General features: G+C 35.3%; 1 protein-coding gene across 3 annotated transcripts in view; it reads right to left on the reverse strand.

Moving 5' to 3' along the window:
• Positions 1-21,287, reverse strand: part of eys (EGF-like photoreceptor maintenance factor) — a 176,769-nt gene that overhangs the window by 148,793 nt on the left and 6,689 nt on the right. For all 3 annotated transcript variants that reach the window (XM_081616684.1, XM_017309076.2, XM_008429846.2), the window contains exons 2-7: positions 17,794-18,685; positions 16,827-16,943; positions 11,252-11,310; positions 9,705-9,832; positions 8,072-8,186; positions 6,108-6,267 (exon numbers count right to left, since the gene is read on the reverse strand). In XM_081616684.1, coding sequence (XP_081472810.1) covers positions 6,108-6,267; positions 8,072-8,186; positions 9,705-9,832; positions 11,252-11,310; positions 16,827-16,943; positions 17,794-18,538 — 1,324 coding nt within the window. In that variant the 5' untranslated portion in view covers positions 18,539-18,685. The remainder of the gene's footprint in view (positions 1-6,107; positions 6,268-8,071; positions 8,187-9,704; positions 9,833-11,251; positions 11,311-16,826; positions 16,944-17,793; positions 18,686-21,287) is intronic.

A 21,287-nucleotide genomic window follows, 5' to 3' on the forward strand; every position in this document is an offset into this window, starting at 1 on the left:
CTGCATAAACTACTGCAGCATAAAACCATCTGAATTTATGAAAGTCAACAATATTTTTTTAGTAAAAACAATATAATGCACTCCATAAATGTATCATAATATAAAAAATGGTGCATAAACATTGGTCTTGTGTTGGATTGTTACATCCATTCAAGAACATTTTTTTAAGAAAAAGAAAATCACTAGGTCCCAATCTAGTTTGACATGAACACCAACTAGATTGACGATCAATTTGCCAAGTGAAACGAACAACGGATCTACATGATGTAGTAGATGTATTTACACCAGGAAATTAGCAAGTTTTTTCTTTTTTTTTTTTTTTTTTAACCGAGCGGTATTATCATGAATGATATAAGGTCCAATCCTAGTTCTTATTCACGTAGCCTGGGGTTAATGACACAAGTGATCCAGTCCATATGTCCTTCTGTCAAGTGTTATAACTAAAACCCACTTAACTGCATGAGTACAATTCACCAAGAAACTGTGGGAATTGACTAAATGTGGCTTGTCAATCGGAAAAAGTAAATAAAAAAAGTAATATATCAGCACATACTTGATAAACACAACTTATAATTACAGGTTATCGTGCAGATTGCTGAGGCATAATTATCTAATAGACAAAAACTAATATTTTCTTTATAGCAATTATGGAAATAATACAAAGTGAAAAACAGTAATTATAAAAAACATGAGCTAAATTAATGTGTTCATGTATTGCAAAAACAAAGCCATTTAAACTGATTGAGGTAGAGTAATACATCCTTAGATTTGCTTAGTGATGAAGTTCATAAGGGTGGTAAGAGTGAAGGGTTAAACTAAATGGGCCTTTCTATGCTGCACGGCTTAAAATACCAAACCTGAGATCCCAAGATGCCAGAAAATGATGAATTCTATCAGTCACTAAGAAAGTGCCATGGTGCAGGAGACAATTTTCCATTACAGAAGTGGCAACAGATTCCAGCTTTGAACAGAGAAGATAAAAAGCGTTGTTCATGTAGTGCTATGTAAGGGCTTATGTGATTGACAACCGAGTGTGTCAGGGCTTACAGTTAGATTGTGAAGCACACTACTAGCCAAAGGTTGAGAGCACTGTATGGATAGGGGAGAGGGGAGTACTGACTTGTTTAAGCAATCCTCAACTAGAATCAAAAGCAGTGTAGATTTCTCTCCACTACATCATTTATGACATACTTTATGTGATATGCAGAAGTTGAATGAAAAACAAAGTGACACAGTAAGGGCTATAAATGGGTTTCAAACACAACGCCCTGCAATACAGCACAAAAATTGAAGAATGAGAGAAATGAAAAGCACTTAATGTCAGGGACTGAATAAAAAAACAGAACCGCTAAATAAATATAAAACACAACTAACCATGGATTTTTCCAAATAGCCATGGATGTCTCATCACAAATCTTCCTCTACATACATTCAGAGTTTCCTAGGCTGGCATGCAAGTCAGCTGCCTGCTTGCTTCTTCTATTCTGGCTTCATTTTGCCACCAGACTCGATTAAAATCTCTCAGACAAATCCAACTTTTCTGACTGTAAGCTTACAGAAAGTGTAAACTGGCCAATGGCCAGTACTTCAAAGTACTTTGTACTACATTCAATCATTCATATTGTTTCGCTCAAGGTGGAAAGCTACAGCTTAGCTACAGCTGCCTGAAAGAAACTAAAGTAATGCAAGTGTTGCTACCACTTAGTTAATGAAGCATAGAATGCCAGTGATGCCAAAATTTCTGTTTTTTTGTCATGGACCAAGAAAAAAAAAAAAAACAATGATTTGTATCAAACTTTAATACTGCTCCATTAAGTCGTATGGAAGCCCTACCTTGTAAAAAATAAATAAATAAAAACATTACTTCTGAGTCAGGCATCCACAAAAATGTTAATTGATGTTTATGTTTTTATTGTTTTTGTTAATCCACACTTAGGTTATGCCGATACGACCGAGCAGGAATGATGGATGGTTTTTATGGTTTTGTCTGCAGTAACACAGGTGAAGCTGCAGGCTGTTGTTAGAAAAAAGAACTTAGTGAAAAAGAGAAGCTTGTAATTTATTGGTTCATCACAGTCGCCTGTGTTCAGATTAGCTTTTACCATTGGGTGGCCAGTCACAACCTTACAGAAAGAAGAGCTCATCAAGTGGGAGGGTGGAGTAAAGCAGCAGCTCCCCTGGATTCAAAGAATTCGGTTGTGGTGGTTTGCGACTCGGATCAGGATGCCTCCACATGCCTGGGGCAGGCCTACAACATGCTGGAAGGGCTACATAGCCTTCCTGGAATGGAAGTGCCCTGGGATCCCCCAGAATGAGTTGTCCATTATTACAGGAGAGAAGAATATCTGGGTTCCCTTCCTGGAACTGCTCTTTCCATGGCAGATCTTGGATATGAGATTAAACGGATGAAAGTCCTGAGAATCCATTATTAGTGTTATTAGTGATAATAAACCATTTCTGTCCTTTTAAAGGCTGTATTAACAGACAGAACAAGACTTAACTGGACCTTTTATGGTAGTCAACAGAGTCTTAATGAAAACTGAGACTTTATTCTGAAATGTGTTGCCAAAATCTCTGACTTATATATAAAATCTACATAAATTAACTTTTTTAATCTGTCCTAATCTTAAATTTCATCCCAGTACCTAATGTTTGCTGATCCACTGAACTCAGTTGTGATGAAAACTAGATTGAAGCTCTATCTAGATTGCTTTGCTCTCTCTGAAGCCAAGTTGTGAAATAAGTTTTTGGTAGATATTAGGCAGGCTACTTATCTTTAAGTCTTTAAAACTCTTAAAATCCTATTTGTTTTCCTCTGGCTTTTGACGACGTGAGTTGAACTTTTATTTGTCAGGTGTTTTTGCTTACCATGCTGGTGTCTTGTTCTCTCTACTTTTTCCTTGTTTCTATAAGTATTTAAGAAAACTTTGTTTCAGATTTGTCGTTTTTGAATGTGCTATTTGAATAAAGATCGATTAGACTATATGGGTGATGTCTGCAATACACTTGTAGCTTTCCTAAAGTAATAAAAAAAAAAATCAAGACATATCTACTTTTACTTTATAGCTGTCTCTAACATCTTAAACGCTTAAAGCGCCACCAGCATTGAAGTATAATTAGGAGTCAGTTTGTAGGAGTACTTGGATTAAAATGCAATCAGCTGCAGGATTTACAAATGTCAAGAAGGCAAGACTACTGGTAACTACGACTCAAGATGAAGAAAAAAATTATATCTCCATAAAGACAACCGGCTTTGGGTTACAGAGTGTGCTTGGCTTGCTTTTTGCAACAGACCTTTTACCTAAAATAGGCAATTTTACTTTTCACCAAAATCTCCATTAGAGGACATGACTTTATTCTACCCTTCTTTACTTGGTTTCAAGCAGCTACAATGTTGTACATGTGAGTCACCAATTGGAATGATTTAGCAACAAAGTATTGCAGATAAAACATTTACAAACACCGCAAGGCATTTGTGTACTTTTATGTCCACCTCAGTGCACTGTTCAGGGGTCAGTTGGGGAACAGATGCCCCTGGACAAGTGGAAAGCTCTTGAGATTACTGTGATTCTTTTTTATTCTTTTTTTTGGTAAAATTTATCAAAATAAATGCTTGAAAAATTGAGCTTGACCTTCGACCTGATAGTTAAAGGGAAGCATGGTTCTTGCTGCATCTCCCTATGGGTGCAATCTACAGTATTAAGGTCTTTGGCTGATCTGTGCAGCAATGTTGAAAAGCAATGTGAGACATGACTGTTATGTATAGTGAGGGATATTTGGTCTGGTTTATTTCACCCAGATAACAGAAATAACTGACTAATAAAATAAATACATTAAACAAGTAGGGTGAAATACTTGTTTCACCCTACTTGTGTTGAATATATGAACACAGTTCATATATTCAAAGAAAGTCCAAAAGAAAATAACCAATAAAACATGATCATGTAGTAACAGATTTTCAAGCCAACAGTTTTCCAAGAATATCTACAGTGAAGTGAAAAAAATTATTTGCCATCTTAATATCACACAATGTCAAGCTAAGCAAAGGGGGAAAAACAAGCTATTTTCAAATGATTAGTGACTTACTGAAAACATTGCTTTCAAAACCAACCTGGCCCATGTGAAAAAGTACTTTCCTCCACATGTTAAATATCAAACTAAATGTGATTAACCACACCTTCCGGTTCAATTTTACTACACAGATTCAGGCCTGATTACTGCCAGGCCGGCAAAATCAAGAAATCACTTAAATAGAACATTGCTGGATGCATGATGTAGACTCAAAGATATAAAAATCACACCAAGCTCCAATCTAAAGGAATTCAAAAACAGATGAGAAACAAAGTAAATGACATTCATCAGTCTGGAAATGATTACAAATCCATGTGTGTAGTGAACCGCAAGAGTCACTAACTACCAAAGTAGATTATGTTAGTGAACCTTCCAAGGACTTTTAACCAAACAGAAATACTCCAATAATCTATCAAAGACCCATCAAGGAGGTCACAAAAAATACCTCCTGGTATTTTTTGCTCATGAGATCCGTCATGAGCATGTCAGAGCTCATTTTCCATAGTAAGGAAAGTGTTCACGATTCAAAAAGAAACTGACCATAAATTGGAGAGTTTAAAGGCACAAACCACAAACACATCTCACATTTCACCCAAAATGTCTTCAGGATCTCCAAGACCTTTGGGAAGATATTTTTGCAAACTGACAAGACAAAAGGGTCTTTTTCATCGGTTGTGAAAAAGAGCACCAAACAGACGATAAAATTACAGTGGTTGTGAAGTGTAATGGTCCGGGGCTGCTATACCCCCGGACCGGGGATTTAAGGACATGGATGACTTGCAGTGATCAAACTATGAATTTTGCTCTCTACCAGAAAATCTTGAAGGAGTGAACCTAAATAAAGTTGATATCCCATAACATTGAGCTAGAATAACCAATTAATGCTTGAAAACCCTTCAATGTGGCTAAATTAAAACATTTCTACAAAGTAGTAAGGGTCAAAATTCCTCCATAAAAATGTCAAAAAACTGACTGGCAACTGAAACGCCACATGTTAGATGACATCTCCAAGGTCTCGGGGGAGATTCCTTTTCACAAAAGGCCAGGGTTGTTCATAAAAAAATAAAAATAAAAACTCAGGTCAATGCTTGTACATTTGACATTTTTGAGCAAATTATTGAATTCCCTGCTGAAATTCAAATTAAATTAAACTAAATTAAATTAAATTAAATTAAAACACTGTGTTTGTGGAGAGCAGAAGACCATCCATGAATCACTGTCACAATGGAGGAGCATAAGCATGAAATGGAATATGCAGTTAAGAACAAGAGTCTCATTGTCTCTTAATGCATTTTATATGTAGTTGGCTCTTGCATAGTAACATCAAGCAAAATGGTATAATTGCCATAATGGCTTTTTGTATGAAAATTCCATGTAGAATGTCTTTTATTCTACATCTAAATGTTCTTCCTTTCTTCCTTTTGTGTGGAATCTTAGCTTCCAGTTATTATTTGGCTTTGGGTGCTTCAGACTGTGCCAATTAGCATCTGTGTTAATTACTTTCACTTCTGTTCAGTTGTAAGGTTTTACATGCAGTCAAGGCATGACAAAAATGCACATTTTGCTCAATGTGTTCAATATCCAAAAACGCATTAAACAAAAAAGATAATGATCGGCTTAAAATGTGTTTGATTAATTTTTTTCTCTTCACGGTTTCTTTACTTTTTTGCAAAGTGGCTTGAGACGACAATTGTTCTGGATTGAATTATTTCTGTAAAAGCATTATGAAGAGTGTTTTATATATAGGAACTGTTTTTGTTTATTTAAACAAAAACTGCAGAAGTGCAGGATGTAATTTGTTGTTTCATCGAGGCTGAAATGATAGTGAAACTGGACCTGAATCAAATATTCGTATTATGCCCTGTAATGTAGACTCTTAGAATTCAAAAACACCTTGCACTATATCATTTTATGACCCATAACAATCCATTTCTACAACAGTTTTTATACATACTGTTAGACCACATTTTCCCAACATTGAGATGCAGAGAAAAACCAAACGTGATACAAAAAGAGATGAGGCTAAGGTATCTCACCTGTGAAAGCAGGAGGGCATTTGCAGTAGTACTCAGGAGGAGATGTTGGCTGACTTGTGGAAATGCATGTGGCTCCATTTAAACAGCTGTCTGGTCGAATCAAGCAGGCATCGCCTACATGCTGGCAAAACTCTCCAATCCACCCCAGGGTACAAACACACTGCAGAAATACTGTATGTTATCCATATACTTAGTAGCATGGTACAGTATACAGTCATCATATAGCAAACACTTACTGAACTGTTTTGCATGTATTAAAGTAATATTTATCTGTATTTTAGCAGAGTAGATGTAAAATTACTCAAGGATTCTGGGGGTTAAAATGGTGAATCTCATTTTAAAATGTCTTGGCTTCTTTCTTTTTTTTTTTTTTTACCTCTAGCATAAATGAATAAAAATGTCTCGCAAATAAAAGCCTCAATTCACTGAAATTACGGAAAGCCCAACATTATATATGCGGCTATATACCTGCCCACGCACATAAATGTATAATCTGCTTGTCTCCTCAAGCTTTTTAGCAGTATCTCACATTGAAGAAGCACGACTTTATGTTTTCATGACAAGGAAAGTGTGATTCCTACAGACTTTGATCACCACATTGCAAAAATTACGGATAGATAATGACAACCGGGAAGAAGTGTTTTCAAACGTTTTGATAAGCTAAATATATAATAATGTTTCCTGTTTTTATCTAAAATACATTAAATTAACTTAATAAGAATGTCATGTTTATTCCACATCTCAACAGTACAAGAACAAAACTTATCTAAATGCAATGCCTTGAAAAAGTATTCAAACCCTTAGAACCTTTTCTAATTTTGTCGATCAAAACTTCAGTATATTTTATCTGAATTTTCCGTGATGCGCTGACACAAAACAGCACAAAATAAAAGACAAGACCAAAATTAAATATTCGGGCCTAAAAGCATATCCCAATGGAGTTAGAACAATGAAATAGCAATAAATAGTTGTTTCATAAATTATTGAGTAAGAGGGCTTAAAACAAATACAAGTAACACACAAAAACATGAAAAATTCAAAAGGTACAGTACCTTTAAGACATTGTATTAAAACTGTAAAGGTTTGTTTCACATACCACTGAAGCTAAACTAGTCATGGTGTCATGGCAACAGTTGTGGAAACTCAAAGAAAAAATTATCATAGCAAAAATCTAAATAAAAAATTACAGTTAATCAATAGAAAAGCCAATTTGCAGTAAGTAACAACATCTGATTATGTCTTGGGCCCATCTACAAAAGCAGAAATACAAAGCATCTAAGAATACACTTTAGAGCCAAAGTACTATAGTGATTTAATGAAAAAAGACTGATGCCAGAGTAATTAGGAACTACAGGACATTAAGGTCTCAGGTCTCAGGTGTTGTGGGGGGGAAAAGGTCCAGACATTTGAGAAGTCAGAGCAATAAAGAGGAAAATTAGATTGTTATCTGACTGTATGAAAAAAGTTTCCATATACTCAAAGTGATTAATGGGTTGGAATTAGATTACTGCTGTATGTGGACTTTCTATCAGTGATGCTCTAATGGTCTACTTGCCTCTTTAAGTACTAATAAATAGACTTTTCTAAGAAAAGAGCAATAGACAGAAAAATGGAAAGGCTTCTAAAAATTAAATACACTCTACTACCACGTTAATGTAAATGTACTATTTCGGACAAAGTAAAAACTAATTGTGATGAAAATCAGTTCACACTGATGTTTCTATTTTAGTCTGGTTCTTACACTGAAGAAAGTAAAAGCAATAAAAAAAATACACTACTTTCTTATATGTTTCTTTTCGTTTTTCATTTTCTTGTCTCAATATCAAAACAACATCTCTACAGTAAACAGTGCTATAGCTAAGAAAAACTTAACCCTGTATCCAAATCCTTATTAAGATGAAGCCTGAGTCACATTTCATGGGCTTTAGAATATTTCATTAGGATGGAGACATTGAATTACCCACCTGATATCCACCAATTATGCTCAAACACAATCCCTCATTTAGGCAGTTGATATTGAGCAGTCTGCAGTAGTCAATTACTCCTTCACAGTTCTTCCCAGAAAAACCACTCAGACATCTGTTGAGAGGGGGTCAGTTTCGTCAAAAGTCAATTCAACCAGAACCAAAGCACTAACAAGCCACATGTTACTGCTGCTTTAGTGAGACACATGCAGTTACAATTTTGTATTCCACAGGCAGTTATCGTAAGTTGGAGCTGATTGGAACAGTGCGTACACAATTTTCTTCCAATTTGATCGACCTGGGCTGTCAAATGGGTGGAGGTATTATACAAGAACAAATGAAAGTTCATTATGCATACCAGATTTTGCCCACATAGATCTTCTGTTCTTACCGACTGTACAGTCTAATGTGACAAACGTACCAATATGACGAACGACCCATAAAGTTTTCATACCGTATTTTGATTCTTGTTTATCTCATGAGTGATAGCAGTTATAATTAAACATTATTCCAGAGATGCAGTACAACAATACTCTTTCACAGTCTGTACAAGCTGCACAAGTGGAATGCCTTGATCTAAATAAGACTAGAAACTTTGTCAATGTGACTTCCAAAAGCTATTTCATTTCGAGTTTTCTGAAGGTGTCTCATTTTGTATAAAAAAAAAAGACAGATGGAAAAAGAAACTGCAGCTTTAGTCCACAGTAGAAATAGGTTGAAGGGAATTAAAGGAAGAATAATCTAGCAAAAGCTGATAGTCTCTGAAAGCGCGGGTGAAAATGGTTTTAAAATTTAAACTTCAACAGATGAAACAGAACAAATATGTCAATGTCGGGCTGAATAGCTTAGCATGTTTGAAGTAAATGAAAAAGTTAGTGTAGTTGAACTAAAGTTTTTTTTTTTTTTTTAGTAAATAACTCCATGAAAAGGTACCATTACCTTGTAGAATCTTTTAATGCTAAGTCTACAAGCCCTCAATGTGATTCATTTATATTTTCGGAGTACCCAAATCTTTAAAAAAAGTTTGCAAATACGATTTTAAGCAGATTTTCAGCTTACAATTTTTAAGTGCACTAAAGCTTGAATTTATTTCAGGTCCTTCACCACAGTTCTCATTTATCACATAAACTAAACTAAAATTCCTATAACTTCATTACAATAACAGAGCCAAAACAAAGTTCATATTGTTGACCATAAGTGTTATCAATAAAATGAAATACTTCTAAATGGTTTATGGACCTCTTTAAAAGTGGCACTGGAAGGCAGTGCTGTAATAATATTTGTTGTTAGCTCTTTGGTTTTAACAGACAGATGGTAGAAAACCAGAAAATGTATGTTTAGGCTAATTACAGGCAAAGTAATGATTAGTTACAGTAGTAGTGCTTCAACTTGTGATGGTTATTGAGAAACCTGCACTATCAGCACAAACATTAAATGCTACATGAATCTAAACACACCATACTCCAGTGGTCTGAGCCTTAAAAGAGCACTGTGTGCTCGTGCTGCATCTTGCGAGCATTGATGCTTGAAGTTAAATGTCCACAAGTGTTTCGATCACTCAGAATGCATGTTAATGCCATGTATGAACAGGGCCTCTGAGGGTGACCCCATTAGACACCACTCTGTGTTTTACCTGCAGAAGAAATCCTTTCCCCTAGACACAAAGGTACCATTGTTCAGGCATGGTGATGGGCTGCACATGCTCTGCTGCCTCCTGCATTCTGGGACCAAAGTACCATCTGCACAAGCATATTCGGAGCCCTGCATATAGCATACAACAAAACAAGGTCACCTGTAAGCTCAGTATTAAAAGTAGATAGGTACGTCTACCTCGCTACATGCTAGAGTTTTATTAATAAAAAAAGTGGAGTGATACATGATGTCTTAATCAACCTCTAACGTCAATCCTTTAAAAATATTAACACAACGTGCAAAATCAAGATTGGAAACAAAATGCAAAAGATATGTATTTGAATTCACTTTAATTTTAAGCCATAGCCCAAGCGGTGTAACGTCTTAAATACATCTTCATTCACATTTAAATTGCAGAAGCTTGTTTGTCATAAATAAGCGAATAACTACAAAGCACTTAGTTAAATCACTCATTGCTGACAGATATTACATTATTGATGGGAATTACCACACTGTGAAAAACTGCAACGTGGAATTGTTCACAGATTTATGAATGACATCTGTAAAAATAGCATTACAACCAACTCAGGGTCTTATTTTTCTGGTTCAGAGAGTTTCTGTACAAAGGAGGGAGGGCAGATAATATTTATCAAAATGCCCTGGTTTGAAGAACACAGATAAATCTGTTATGGGGATACTTCTATTAACCACAGTCAATTTTTTTTTGCCTTATCCAAACATTTATTTTAAAACTCCAATAACAACATTACACAAAAAGTAGTAAACAAATTGCTTATGAATCATAAAAGGATGTCGAGTACTTTTTTGAAGGTCTAAAACATTTTTTTTTAATTATTTAAGCCATAAGCCTTAAAAAACAATTTTCCAAAGTGATAAACTGATATTTTATAAAAATATCGATGTTAAACATCAGGAATAACAGAGCAACCACAGTCTTGTAAATGTCATATTCTGTCCTGCTCAGTTGTTGTAAAGAGGGTTGTAAAAGCTAGTAGTGCACTTCACAGAGTGTAATAAAGAAAACAAAGGTTACACACAGAGACAATTAGGCTGCAACTGTGTTTCCCCCAGAGAATCTTCAAGAGCATTTGAAAAATTACCGCCCTTGCAAAATGCATTGCCACAATAACATTTCCAGTGAAAGGTGAAAATTGCATAAGGCATCCAATTACAAAAAGCCGTTGATGAGAGCCATTTCAGACTGGCACTTAAATATGTGCAGGGTCATTTAATCAAAATACAAGAGAAAGCAGACACTCCTCCCTCTGCTCATCTTCTGCTAGAAATATTAATTGCTGTAGGAGACTTCAGAAGGAAACCATTTGATCTTGTTTTGGGACACTATTAATTTTCATATGTCATTTTTGTTTATGCCCCACTGAGATAAAGCAAATAGAGGAAATACTGTCTCCATATGCTCAGCTGCTTTGCAGTTTGGCTCCTTTAGACATGAATACGGCAAGCAGTTGAAACCAACTCCAGACTCTGGAAAATGACAAACCAATTCTTTATGGGTCTCTGACATACACTGTCATTTCTGCATGGATTCGGCTCACACTGGGCTTTCCTCTTCTCACAGTAAGGGCCTGCAAAGTCAGCGACAAAAGATTAGTGCAAGTTCATTCAGGCTATAAATGTAAAGAAGCAACAATGTGAAAAAAAACCTTACAAAAGAATTACCATCAACTACCACCAAGAACTACTGTCAAACATTTGCAATAACTTGCAACGGGTTTTTGACATCGATATAGCGGAATCTGACTCATTGTTCTTTACAGAATTATTTTAGTCCAAAGGACAAAGGACTGAACATGTAAATGGCATGTTGAACGTCCTGCCACAGCATTATAATAAGATTCAGAGACTAATTTTGTCTAGGCTGCTACAAAATCTTTGTTTTGACTTGCATGCTTCACCTCAAAATGAAGTGACACATGCAAAAGGATGCATAGCTTGTTTAATTTGTGTGAAGACGGCATCATAGTTGTTGCAGTAGGATAAATTATCATTTTTTATGTACCAGTATGCTTTATATTTCAACTCGGTAACCTTGAGGAGTAGCTGCATTACTAATTCAAAGTTTTATAACAGTATCTAATTTTTAGTCTTTGTTAACAATGACAACTTGTTAGACTGAGTATATTGGAAAGCCTCTTAATTAGGGGTTTAACAAAGAAAAATCTAATACTGTTCAGAATACATCTGAAGTAGTTAAAAATGTCAAGTGACAATACATTTTTGGAGTAATTAACATCCTAAATTTGGTTTAAACTTGGCTAATTAGAGGAACTGCTTTAGACATCAGAATAAAAATAATTTGGGCTTAAATTCTCTTTAAAAATTTAAGCGCAAATTTATGTAAATATATTTAGCTGTTAGATGCTTTTAGGTTTTTTTCCCCCAGTGGGACTTTATGTAACTTTAATATGTTTAGCACTGTCATCAGCTTATATTATTTTGCTGTTGAATGTTTTCCCTAAGTGTACTTATAAATAAATTAAAATTACATAATTTACACAAAATCTGTCACCACTACCAAATGGTTTCATTCTGAAACTTGTTCTACTAATGAGTTCTCAACAGTGTTTCAACAACTTCTTATACGTCTTCAGCACTTCTCTTTATGGATGCTTCTTCATTGGGTCATGTCAGCTGTGAAGCCAAAAACTTGTGTCAATCAGGATTTTAAGTTTTGTATTCATAACATCTCAGCAATCCCAGTAATGGTTCAGAAATATGTTTGTATTTCATTTTCATTTTTAATTTCTCAATCTCTCATTCTGGGCTGCCTTTGTGGAGCTGTTGTTGACACTGTTGCTGTACATCTCGATGTCCTGGGTGTGATCCTGGTTGGGGGTGTTCTGTTTGAAATTGAATGTTTCCCCCATGTTCTTTCTCACAAGTCTTTGAGGCAATAGGCCAAGTCAAGTCTTAAGTCTTTAAGACTTTCTGAAATTAAAAATTAAAAGATATTGAACTTTTTTTTATAATATTCAAATATTTTTAGATGTACCTGTTGTCAAATTTTTTAAATGTATGACAAAGTTTACAACACAATGAACACACAAGTGTAGGAAGTAAATGGATGACTATCAAACTTCTGATTTTGATATTACCGGAAGTAACCTTGCAATGAGTTAGTTTAATGGTGAGAGATTGTTGCTCGTAAGTTGCGTTTATTTTATTCTAAAATAATCCAAAATGATTTAACGCAGGATTCAGTTGTTGATATGTACCACCAGCCTGTAGCTCATAAACCAGCTTCATCTCACTCTTCATTAAACGAAGTAAAAACTGCCATCAAAACTCGAGTTTCAGATCAGGAAAAGTAAAGACTAATGTGCAAAGGGCTCCAGTAAAGCAAGATAGCAAAAGCAACACGGAAGGGAAAATATAACAAAATTAAAGATTTGATCAAATGGTAGAACATTTGTTTTATTACTTTTGGATTAACTTCATCATTATTAAAATTGTAATTCTGTTTATCATTATTATTATTACATTTAGTGTTCTTAAAGCTTGTAAATGTATTCCAGCTAGTCAATGCTGCAGCTCATCTTATGCTGTGCCCAGTATTTTACTTAATAACTCTGAAGTCATACAATTTTCAAACACAGCTACTTAACCAGATGCAAGGAAATTGACGGTAATGTTATGTGCAAAAGATAAAATTAGACAAACTTCACTGCAGGTTCAAGGTGAATAAAATTGTAAGTTATTCCCACGTGAGAGTTTTCATTTTTTGTGCTCTTCACATGGTGCCTGCACATTTATCTTTCCAGTGACTCTTTCTTTGCAGATTTGCTTTAATCCCCCTGCTGATACAAGTGCTCATGTCCCAGAGGCTCCTCGCAGCCTCCTCTGTGGGCATCAATCTTAATGTACACAACTTCAGGCTTTGCTTTTGCATCACCTCCTTTTTACAAGTTTCCAGAACTGGTTCAAATAACATCAAATATTTCCACTCGTCACCTTTACATGAGAAACATAATAACATAATTACTATCTAACGAGTTGTCTAATAATTTCCCCCCCCAGAGTTTTCATGCTATGCATATGTGATACTATTTCTTTACAAATATTATTGAGGTTTTGTAAACTGTCTCCTTCACATACTCTGTAATTGAAAAGTTTAATAAGGGTAATAATTACATACATTGTGCAAATTGAAAGGGTCTCAATTTAATATTACTCGCAACAAGATAATTAAAGCTTAATGATTATGGCCCTATAAATGTGGTAATACCTTGGAACAAATACTCTGGAGGTAGTGCTACGGAAAGACAAATCAAAAGAAAATCTTATTTGAAACATCCCATGAGTTCAACTCATTATTCTGTGCACATAGACTTTGGCCTGTGAGGGCAGCCAGCAATGGAGCAGCCACTAAATTTCAGTTGATTAATGAGCCAAGAGCAACAGAGAGGCGGAGGAGGCACAAGCTTCGCAGAACTCCCAAGAAGCTGACGGGACGGCGGGACACAATGACGATGCAAACACATCCAGTGGATATGGTTTACTAAAGACAACACCATCAACTAAAGCACATTTGATAACAGCTGTCAAGTGAAAACAAGCTTACAGAAATACGTTTAATTTTGAGAATTAAATAAATTATTTGATTAACTTCACCACTAAAATTACAAAGAGTAATTTACACCCACAATAGTTTTTGAAAAGGTGTCTGTCCTGCTGCTTATTGACTCCCTTGAGTTTCAGGTGTCCCAACTTTCTCAAATGGACTCTTTTTAGTGTCTTTAATTACTATGTATCTTTGTGACAAGATAAAGGAATTATTACCATGCATATCTCTAGTTGCAAAGGGGACGGGGGATTGTAGCAGTGTAAAATGTTGCACACTAAGCAACATTTAACAGAGACAAACAACCTTTACAAATTAAATCCGACATGATTTGGCTAATCAATAGGGAAACATATTGAGGAAGGAAATTTATTTCTTACAGCATCTATGAGATCAGTAAAAAAAATAAATAAATAAAAGCCTTGATTAATATTTTATTTATTGACAGATATCTTTATAATATATTTGACTGGCACATGTCAACATATAAATAACATATAAAACTTCACAGCAGCAAATATTTTAAGAATTAGAAATCAGCTCTTTGGTTTAGTAAAGAATGAAAAAGATAGCACAGTAAGACTGGTTCACATCTTTATTATCACAAGCTTAGATTTATGTAAAGATGTCTGATTGGCTTCTTAGACGAATTTTTAAGGCAGCTAGAGCTTACATAAAATGTTACTGGTGGATGTTTTGGACCTGGACAATGGATAGGTGCTTAGATTTTTTTGTATCTAGCTTCTTTTTTTATTACTTTTAGTTCTATATTTCCCCGTAAATAATTCAAAATACCTGTATATAAATTGTGCTCACCAAATAAACGTATCTTGCTATTTTGATCTTGCCTTGTAATTCCCCCCCCCCCAAAAAAAAGAAAGATTATTTGCTTACTCATTCTTATAGTATAAGTAATCAAATAAAACATTTTGTGACATAAAATTACTCCTTTATCTTTTGAAAAAACTATCAAGCTTTCAGTTTGGCAAGAATCCAGCATGCAGAATGTAGAAGATCAAAGCCAAATGATGACATTCCTTTTCAGAGATGTGAAATTAACTAATGATCTTCTCTCATAAATCAGAGTTGTTCTAAAATTCAGCTTCAAACACATTATTCATGTAACCTACATTTTCTATGGGGCACTCGCACTGGGAAACCACATTCAAGATTAGTTCTCTTTTAACTTGTTCTTGATAATTTAGATGAAGCCATTCAGTTACACAGCCAAATGTTCATCCTTCACCTACGCTCCACCTACCCTCCAGGTCCAACTCTGATAGACAAAAAAGCAATTGGCTTATGACAATTGCTTAAAAAAAGAAAGAAAAAAAAACTTTATAAAAATAGACAACACTCTTGCTCTGCAGTACAGCCATAATCAACTCTTGTATAAAAGAATGCCAGCAAGCACTCCAAGCAACCTTGAAACCACATTTCTGAAATAATAAGCTGAAAGCATGGGTTGGACTCAAAAGGCACAACTATGACACCTCAAAAGTGCTGCCAAGGCAAAGTGTGCAGCAAAGAAAACAATGAATCAATGTAAGGAGCCACCTGGAGGGGCTTACTCCAGAAGGTCCATCGCATTTGCTTTTATCTCATGTTTTTGATATTCAGGGCAGTCTGAAGAGTATCCATGTATTGTAGCTCAAGTATTTGTGATACCCATTAACCCAACTGTGCTTTGCTATGGTAGATTAAACTACATTATGATTAAAGGAGTAATAATCTTAAATTTATGAGGCCAGAAGAACATTACTGCCATCAAATTTTCATACATGAGCATCCAGTAGTTCCTTAAAATGACAACATGATAGCAGTTTGGCCTTTATAAATGTTTTATAGGGAAGGAGAATTAGCATAAATGAGCACTTACATTACCACAGTAAAGCTAAATAAACTACATTTGTCACCAGTTTTTTTGCACGGCCCTTTAAGAAAAACTCCAGAAAGAGAAGTAATTCATAGTCAGCTTTAATTGTCAATCTTTGTGGGTTGTGTTAATGAGGCAAAAACAAAGCATTAATGTTTGGTTAAATATCTCTTTTGACTTTTCACTTGGCAATAATTAAACTGATGTCTCAAGTTCAGCAGAAGCAATACATTGTAAATTACATTTAAACTGAAAGCCGTAAAAAAAAAAAAAAAAAAAAACTTTTGTTTTGTTAACTGAGACGTGCTCAGTCTTAGGACTCAACAGCAGAATATTATTGCTTGCAACATGAGTTGCTTTGATTTGACCAGGCTGCTTCATGTTTTGTAATAACAAGCTCACAGCCCATGAAGAAACATTAGTGTCTTTGTAGTTTTTTGACCTTGGTAGTTATTAGCCACTACATTTTTCTTTTTTCATGTTTGATAAAATGAAATACTTCACAGATGTGATGTGAAATATTGTGGAAAAAGTGACTTTAAGAGGTCATTAATTAAGTTTCTGTATCATGTTGAAAAATATTTCCTTGGAGTGTCAGTGCAACTGCAGAATATCAAATTTAAGTAGAAAATAAAGCCTCTTACCTGAAAATCCAGACGCACAAATGCATTTGAAGGAAACCGGTGACAGTTGGACGCATGTCCCATCTTCACAAATTGTCTGACAGTTTCCTTCCCCAATGATTTCAGAGCAGTTTACACCTGTAAAAGAAAACAACACACAAGCTTTCATTTAAAGGGAAACAATTAAGGTTTGTTTGTTTGTTTGTTTGTAAGAAAGAGAGATATGTCATTTTTTTTATTTATTATAGATGTTCTGAAAGTTATTTATAAAAGTTTAGGTGATAATTGTATTAACATTACATAAAATCTTACAATAGATATAATGTTATATTACATGTGTTAAGATTATTGGAGTACAAAAATATGTCTTTCACATTCCTTGCTCATGTGTGTGATTTTATACTTTTATCATGTTAAAAATAAATAATAAATAACTTGCAAAAGTATTCATACCTCTTGAGTAATTGTTTCAACCACAAACTTTGATGAAGATTATCAAGGAATTTATATGATAAAATAACACAAAGTATTATATAATCTTAAAGGGAAAGGGCAATATTTAACAGCTCTCAGATAGTTTTGGGAATTTTCTTTCTTTCTTTAAAAAAAAAATGCTTTTAAGACCAGGAATCAGATTCCTTTCATTTCATAATTACGCACTACTTTGTCTATAACATAAAATTGTAATGAATTATATAGAAGGTCATGGTTTTAATGTTGTACAAAGTGAAAAAGATCAAGGGATATGAATAGTGTAAATAAACCATCATTATATAAAATTCATCAATAAAATTATATTTTTTTGCATACATGCTGTACTCTTGACGAGAAAGTCTTGTAAAAGAAAGATGTTTTACTTTGTTGAAATAATGCATAGGGCAATTAAAAAATAAACTTTGCATTAGGTATTTTTTGCGGACGCCACTATTCAACACAAACTGAAAATAATTGAAGAAGTCAACAGGAAGACTTAAATGTTTATCCTTACCTGTAAAGTGTGGTGGACATAAGCATTTGTAGGTTCTGTTGTTTGGATCTGTGGACCCGTTAGTCAAGCAGATTCCTTTGTTCTGACAGGGGTTATCCAAACAGGCGTCGAACCTTTCACAGAACCTCCCAAAGTAGAGGTGGTTGCATCGGCAGTGGTACGCGCCTTCATAGAAATCTGTTCGGCAAACTCCATTCCCCGAACAAAGTCTCAGAAGAGGAGAGGCCCGGCAGAGCTGTGTTTTAACAGAAACATTAAGCCTTAAACCAAGCTTGCATAACTGCGAATCCCCTTCGTGAAGCGCGATAAAGTAATGATGACCTGGGGTAATCCACTTGGCCTCAACATGCTCACTTTCGTTTGTATTGTGAGGGAACACAAACTGATTCTTCAACTCTGCATTTGTAGTGCAGCTTTCAAAGTCCTCTCTTGACACGTTGAAGATCCTGATGCCATACGTCTTGAGAGTTTCATCAGCAGACATGAGCAGTTTGTCTCCATGTTGCAGCTGAAGTGGGCATATCTGTGGGAAGCTAAAAGGCTGCTCGCTCACTTGGCGCTTCCCCTGAGAGCCCCAGCACTCCAAGTCATTCTCACAGATGTTTCCGATTAAAGTCCAATTCAGCTGGATTGTGTGCTTCTTAAGGTACCACTCAAGCGGCGCTTGTTTGTTGCAAACTGTTTGGCACTTGGTAATGTGGACGGCCACAAAGACGGCAATCAAGTGGAACAGCGACGCCCACATCTTTCCCCTCCGTAGCAATTAACGCCTAATCAGTCTTGAAACATTAGCAGCAACTTCATCAGGTTAATGAATGACGTAAATGGACTGCGCTGTGTGTCGTATGGCTCTTTGCTGCACATGCTTCAAATTCACAGGCTCGGAAGCAACCTGGGGGAAAACAAAGAATGTGAATTTTTTATTTTTTTTGCAAAACGAACAACTTTCTTGAAAACGTACATCTTTCAGACACTGCAAAACAACTGACAGTGAAGGTAATTTGAAGATTTAGCTCTACTGTAATACCAGACTTGCGTTGTCAGTCTGTCTTGCTGGAGTTGTCATAATCATATGCAGTGCTGCTGACCACCAAGTGTGTCACAGCAGTCTCAGCCTCCCTGAGGTTTCTACAGCGAGTGACGGTGTCAGATAAAATATTCTCTCTCCTCTGCCGGTGCCTGATACCTCAGTGTTGGGCAGTGAGATGAGTTAAAACAGACAGCATTGTCTTTCTCCCTCAGGCCCCTTTCATACGTGCGCTCCAGATAAAAACAACAACGTAAGGAAGGCTCACTGCGAGAAAAACTCTGCCCCTTGATCAGCTCACAATGGGAGATATGAATAACTGCATGGTGATAAGTAATGACACCCCGAATATGGAACATCAATATCAATAGACGGGAGGAGTGATAAACCGAATGAGATTGCATGTATTGTCGTTAGAGCTCAGAGGGGATTTAGAGAACGTCATTTATATGAGATGAGGTTGACTATTGTGTTTCACTGAGCAAATCAGAATGCTGCACCTGATTTCTAAGAGGAAGGGGAAAAAAATCTAATTATCCATTTCTAATATGTCCAAAAGATGTGTAATTGGTTTACTGTTAAGAGGGATATTTATTATAAGAAGTGACTCAAGATCAAACTGCAATAAAGTTGTCTAAATTGTAATTATTTATGGCTGCTTTCAAGATAATTTATTTAATGTGAAATGTCTTGTTGGCGGTGATAAAATTTTAGAGCTTTATTTCCTCAGATTAACACTGTACTTTGACGTTCCCTTTTTAAGGTATAGTAACTTTTCTCATTTCGTTCAGTGCTGCAACCCTTGTTTTTGTCACTATCTGCAGGCTTCTGGTTTCATTGAAAAAGCTCCAAAATCCTACTGCGTGGATTGCCAAGCCCCAAAGGGACATGTTGAGTTCTGCACATCATTACCACCCACAAAAAGAAATACATGCTACCACTGAATATCACCAACATCAGCTGAAAGCATTTTCACAGTCCATTTTCTAAACTTCTCTTTTTGATGTTGAGGATTCAGAACTCTAAAAAAACAACAAAATAAACTGTCATTAACACAATTATAAAAGAAAAGAGCAAAACATTCCTAAGGTTGCAGGCCATTTGTTTTCCTCCACCGCTTCTTTTTTTTTTCTTTCATACAAGTGCACTGACAAGATGTTTCATAGCAACCATCTATCTATTCGCACCCACCTTGGGGAGATTTTGCATTTTGTGTTTTAAAGTCATTTTTTATTGACTATAAGTAGATGGCAGAAAACTTCTATAGGTAAATGTGGTTATCTGGCTTAAACAAATAGTGTCTGCCAACATGAGTTCCCTAGTTATTTTGGTTTCCTGAGTGATCAATAAATGGCCCAAACGGTGATAAGAATTGCATTCAATAAAATGGATGTTCAGAAAAGTAATTATTATACAGAAAATCTCTGTATAATAACAGAGATTATTATACAGATGTACAGTATGTGTATAAAATACAGTATGTGTATTTTATCTGTGTATTTCTTAAAAATAAAACAAGTACAGGATCAACTCTTTTGTTCATTTGTACCCATTTTATACACATACTGTACATCAGCGTGTTGATGTACAGTATGTGTACATCAACACATACTGATGTACAGTATGTACATCAGTATGTACATACTGTACATACTGATGAATGTACAGTATGTACATCAGTATGTACGCTGATGTACATACTGTACATCAGCGTGTTGATGTACAGTATGTGTACATCAACACATACTGATGTACAGTATGTGTTGATGTACAGTATGTGTACATCAACACATACTGATGTACAGTATGTGTTGATGTACACATACTGTACATCAACACGCTGATGTACAGTATGTGTATAAAATGGGTACAAATGAACAAAAGAGTTGATCCTGTACTTGTTTTATTTTTAAGAAATACACAGATAAATACGGAAATTGTATGATTATTATTAGCTTGATTTGCTCTAATAGAGACAGAAAAGTGTCACCACCTCAAAATCGGAAATATTGCTGCCAAAAATGTAATTTTCCTCTTTTTTTTCTAGCTTTAGAGAGACACATTAACCTAACAGTCATATTTTTGGACTGTGTGGGGAAGGAGGAGTACCCAGAAAGAACCCACACATGCACCGGGAGAATAGTTTCTTACACTCAGCTGCGAATTAGTTTTACTTGCCTTTATTTTGAAGTAAAATACTTAAGAGGGCTGTTAAAACCACAATTATTTTGCATAATGAATCTACAGTTTAGGATCTACAATTTAGATCTTGAATGCAATTCAGACACTGAAGCACATTATTCTATCTTAGAGTTTACTGAATTCATCTATTTGAATCACATTCAATAAAATCTCATACTGTAATTCTCCAGAATCATTATAATTGCCTTGCATCTCAATAAATAACAAATGTGAAGCAGGGATATTTAAGTACCTTAAGGCTGTTGACCACTAAGGATTAAACTGA

The sequence above is a fragment of the Poecilia reticulata genome, chromosome 15 (genome assembly GCF_904066995.2).
Source record: "Poecilia reticulata chromosome 15, P_reticulata-male-v2, whole genome shotgun sequence".
NCBI lineage: Eukaryota > Metazoa > Chordata > Actinopteri > Cyprinodontiformes > Poeciliidae > Poecilia > Poecilia reticulata.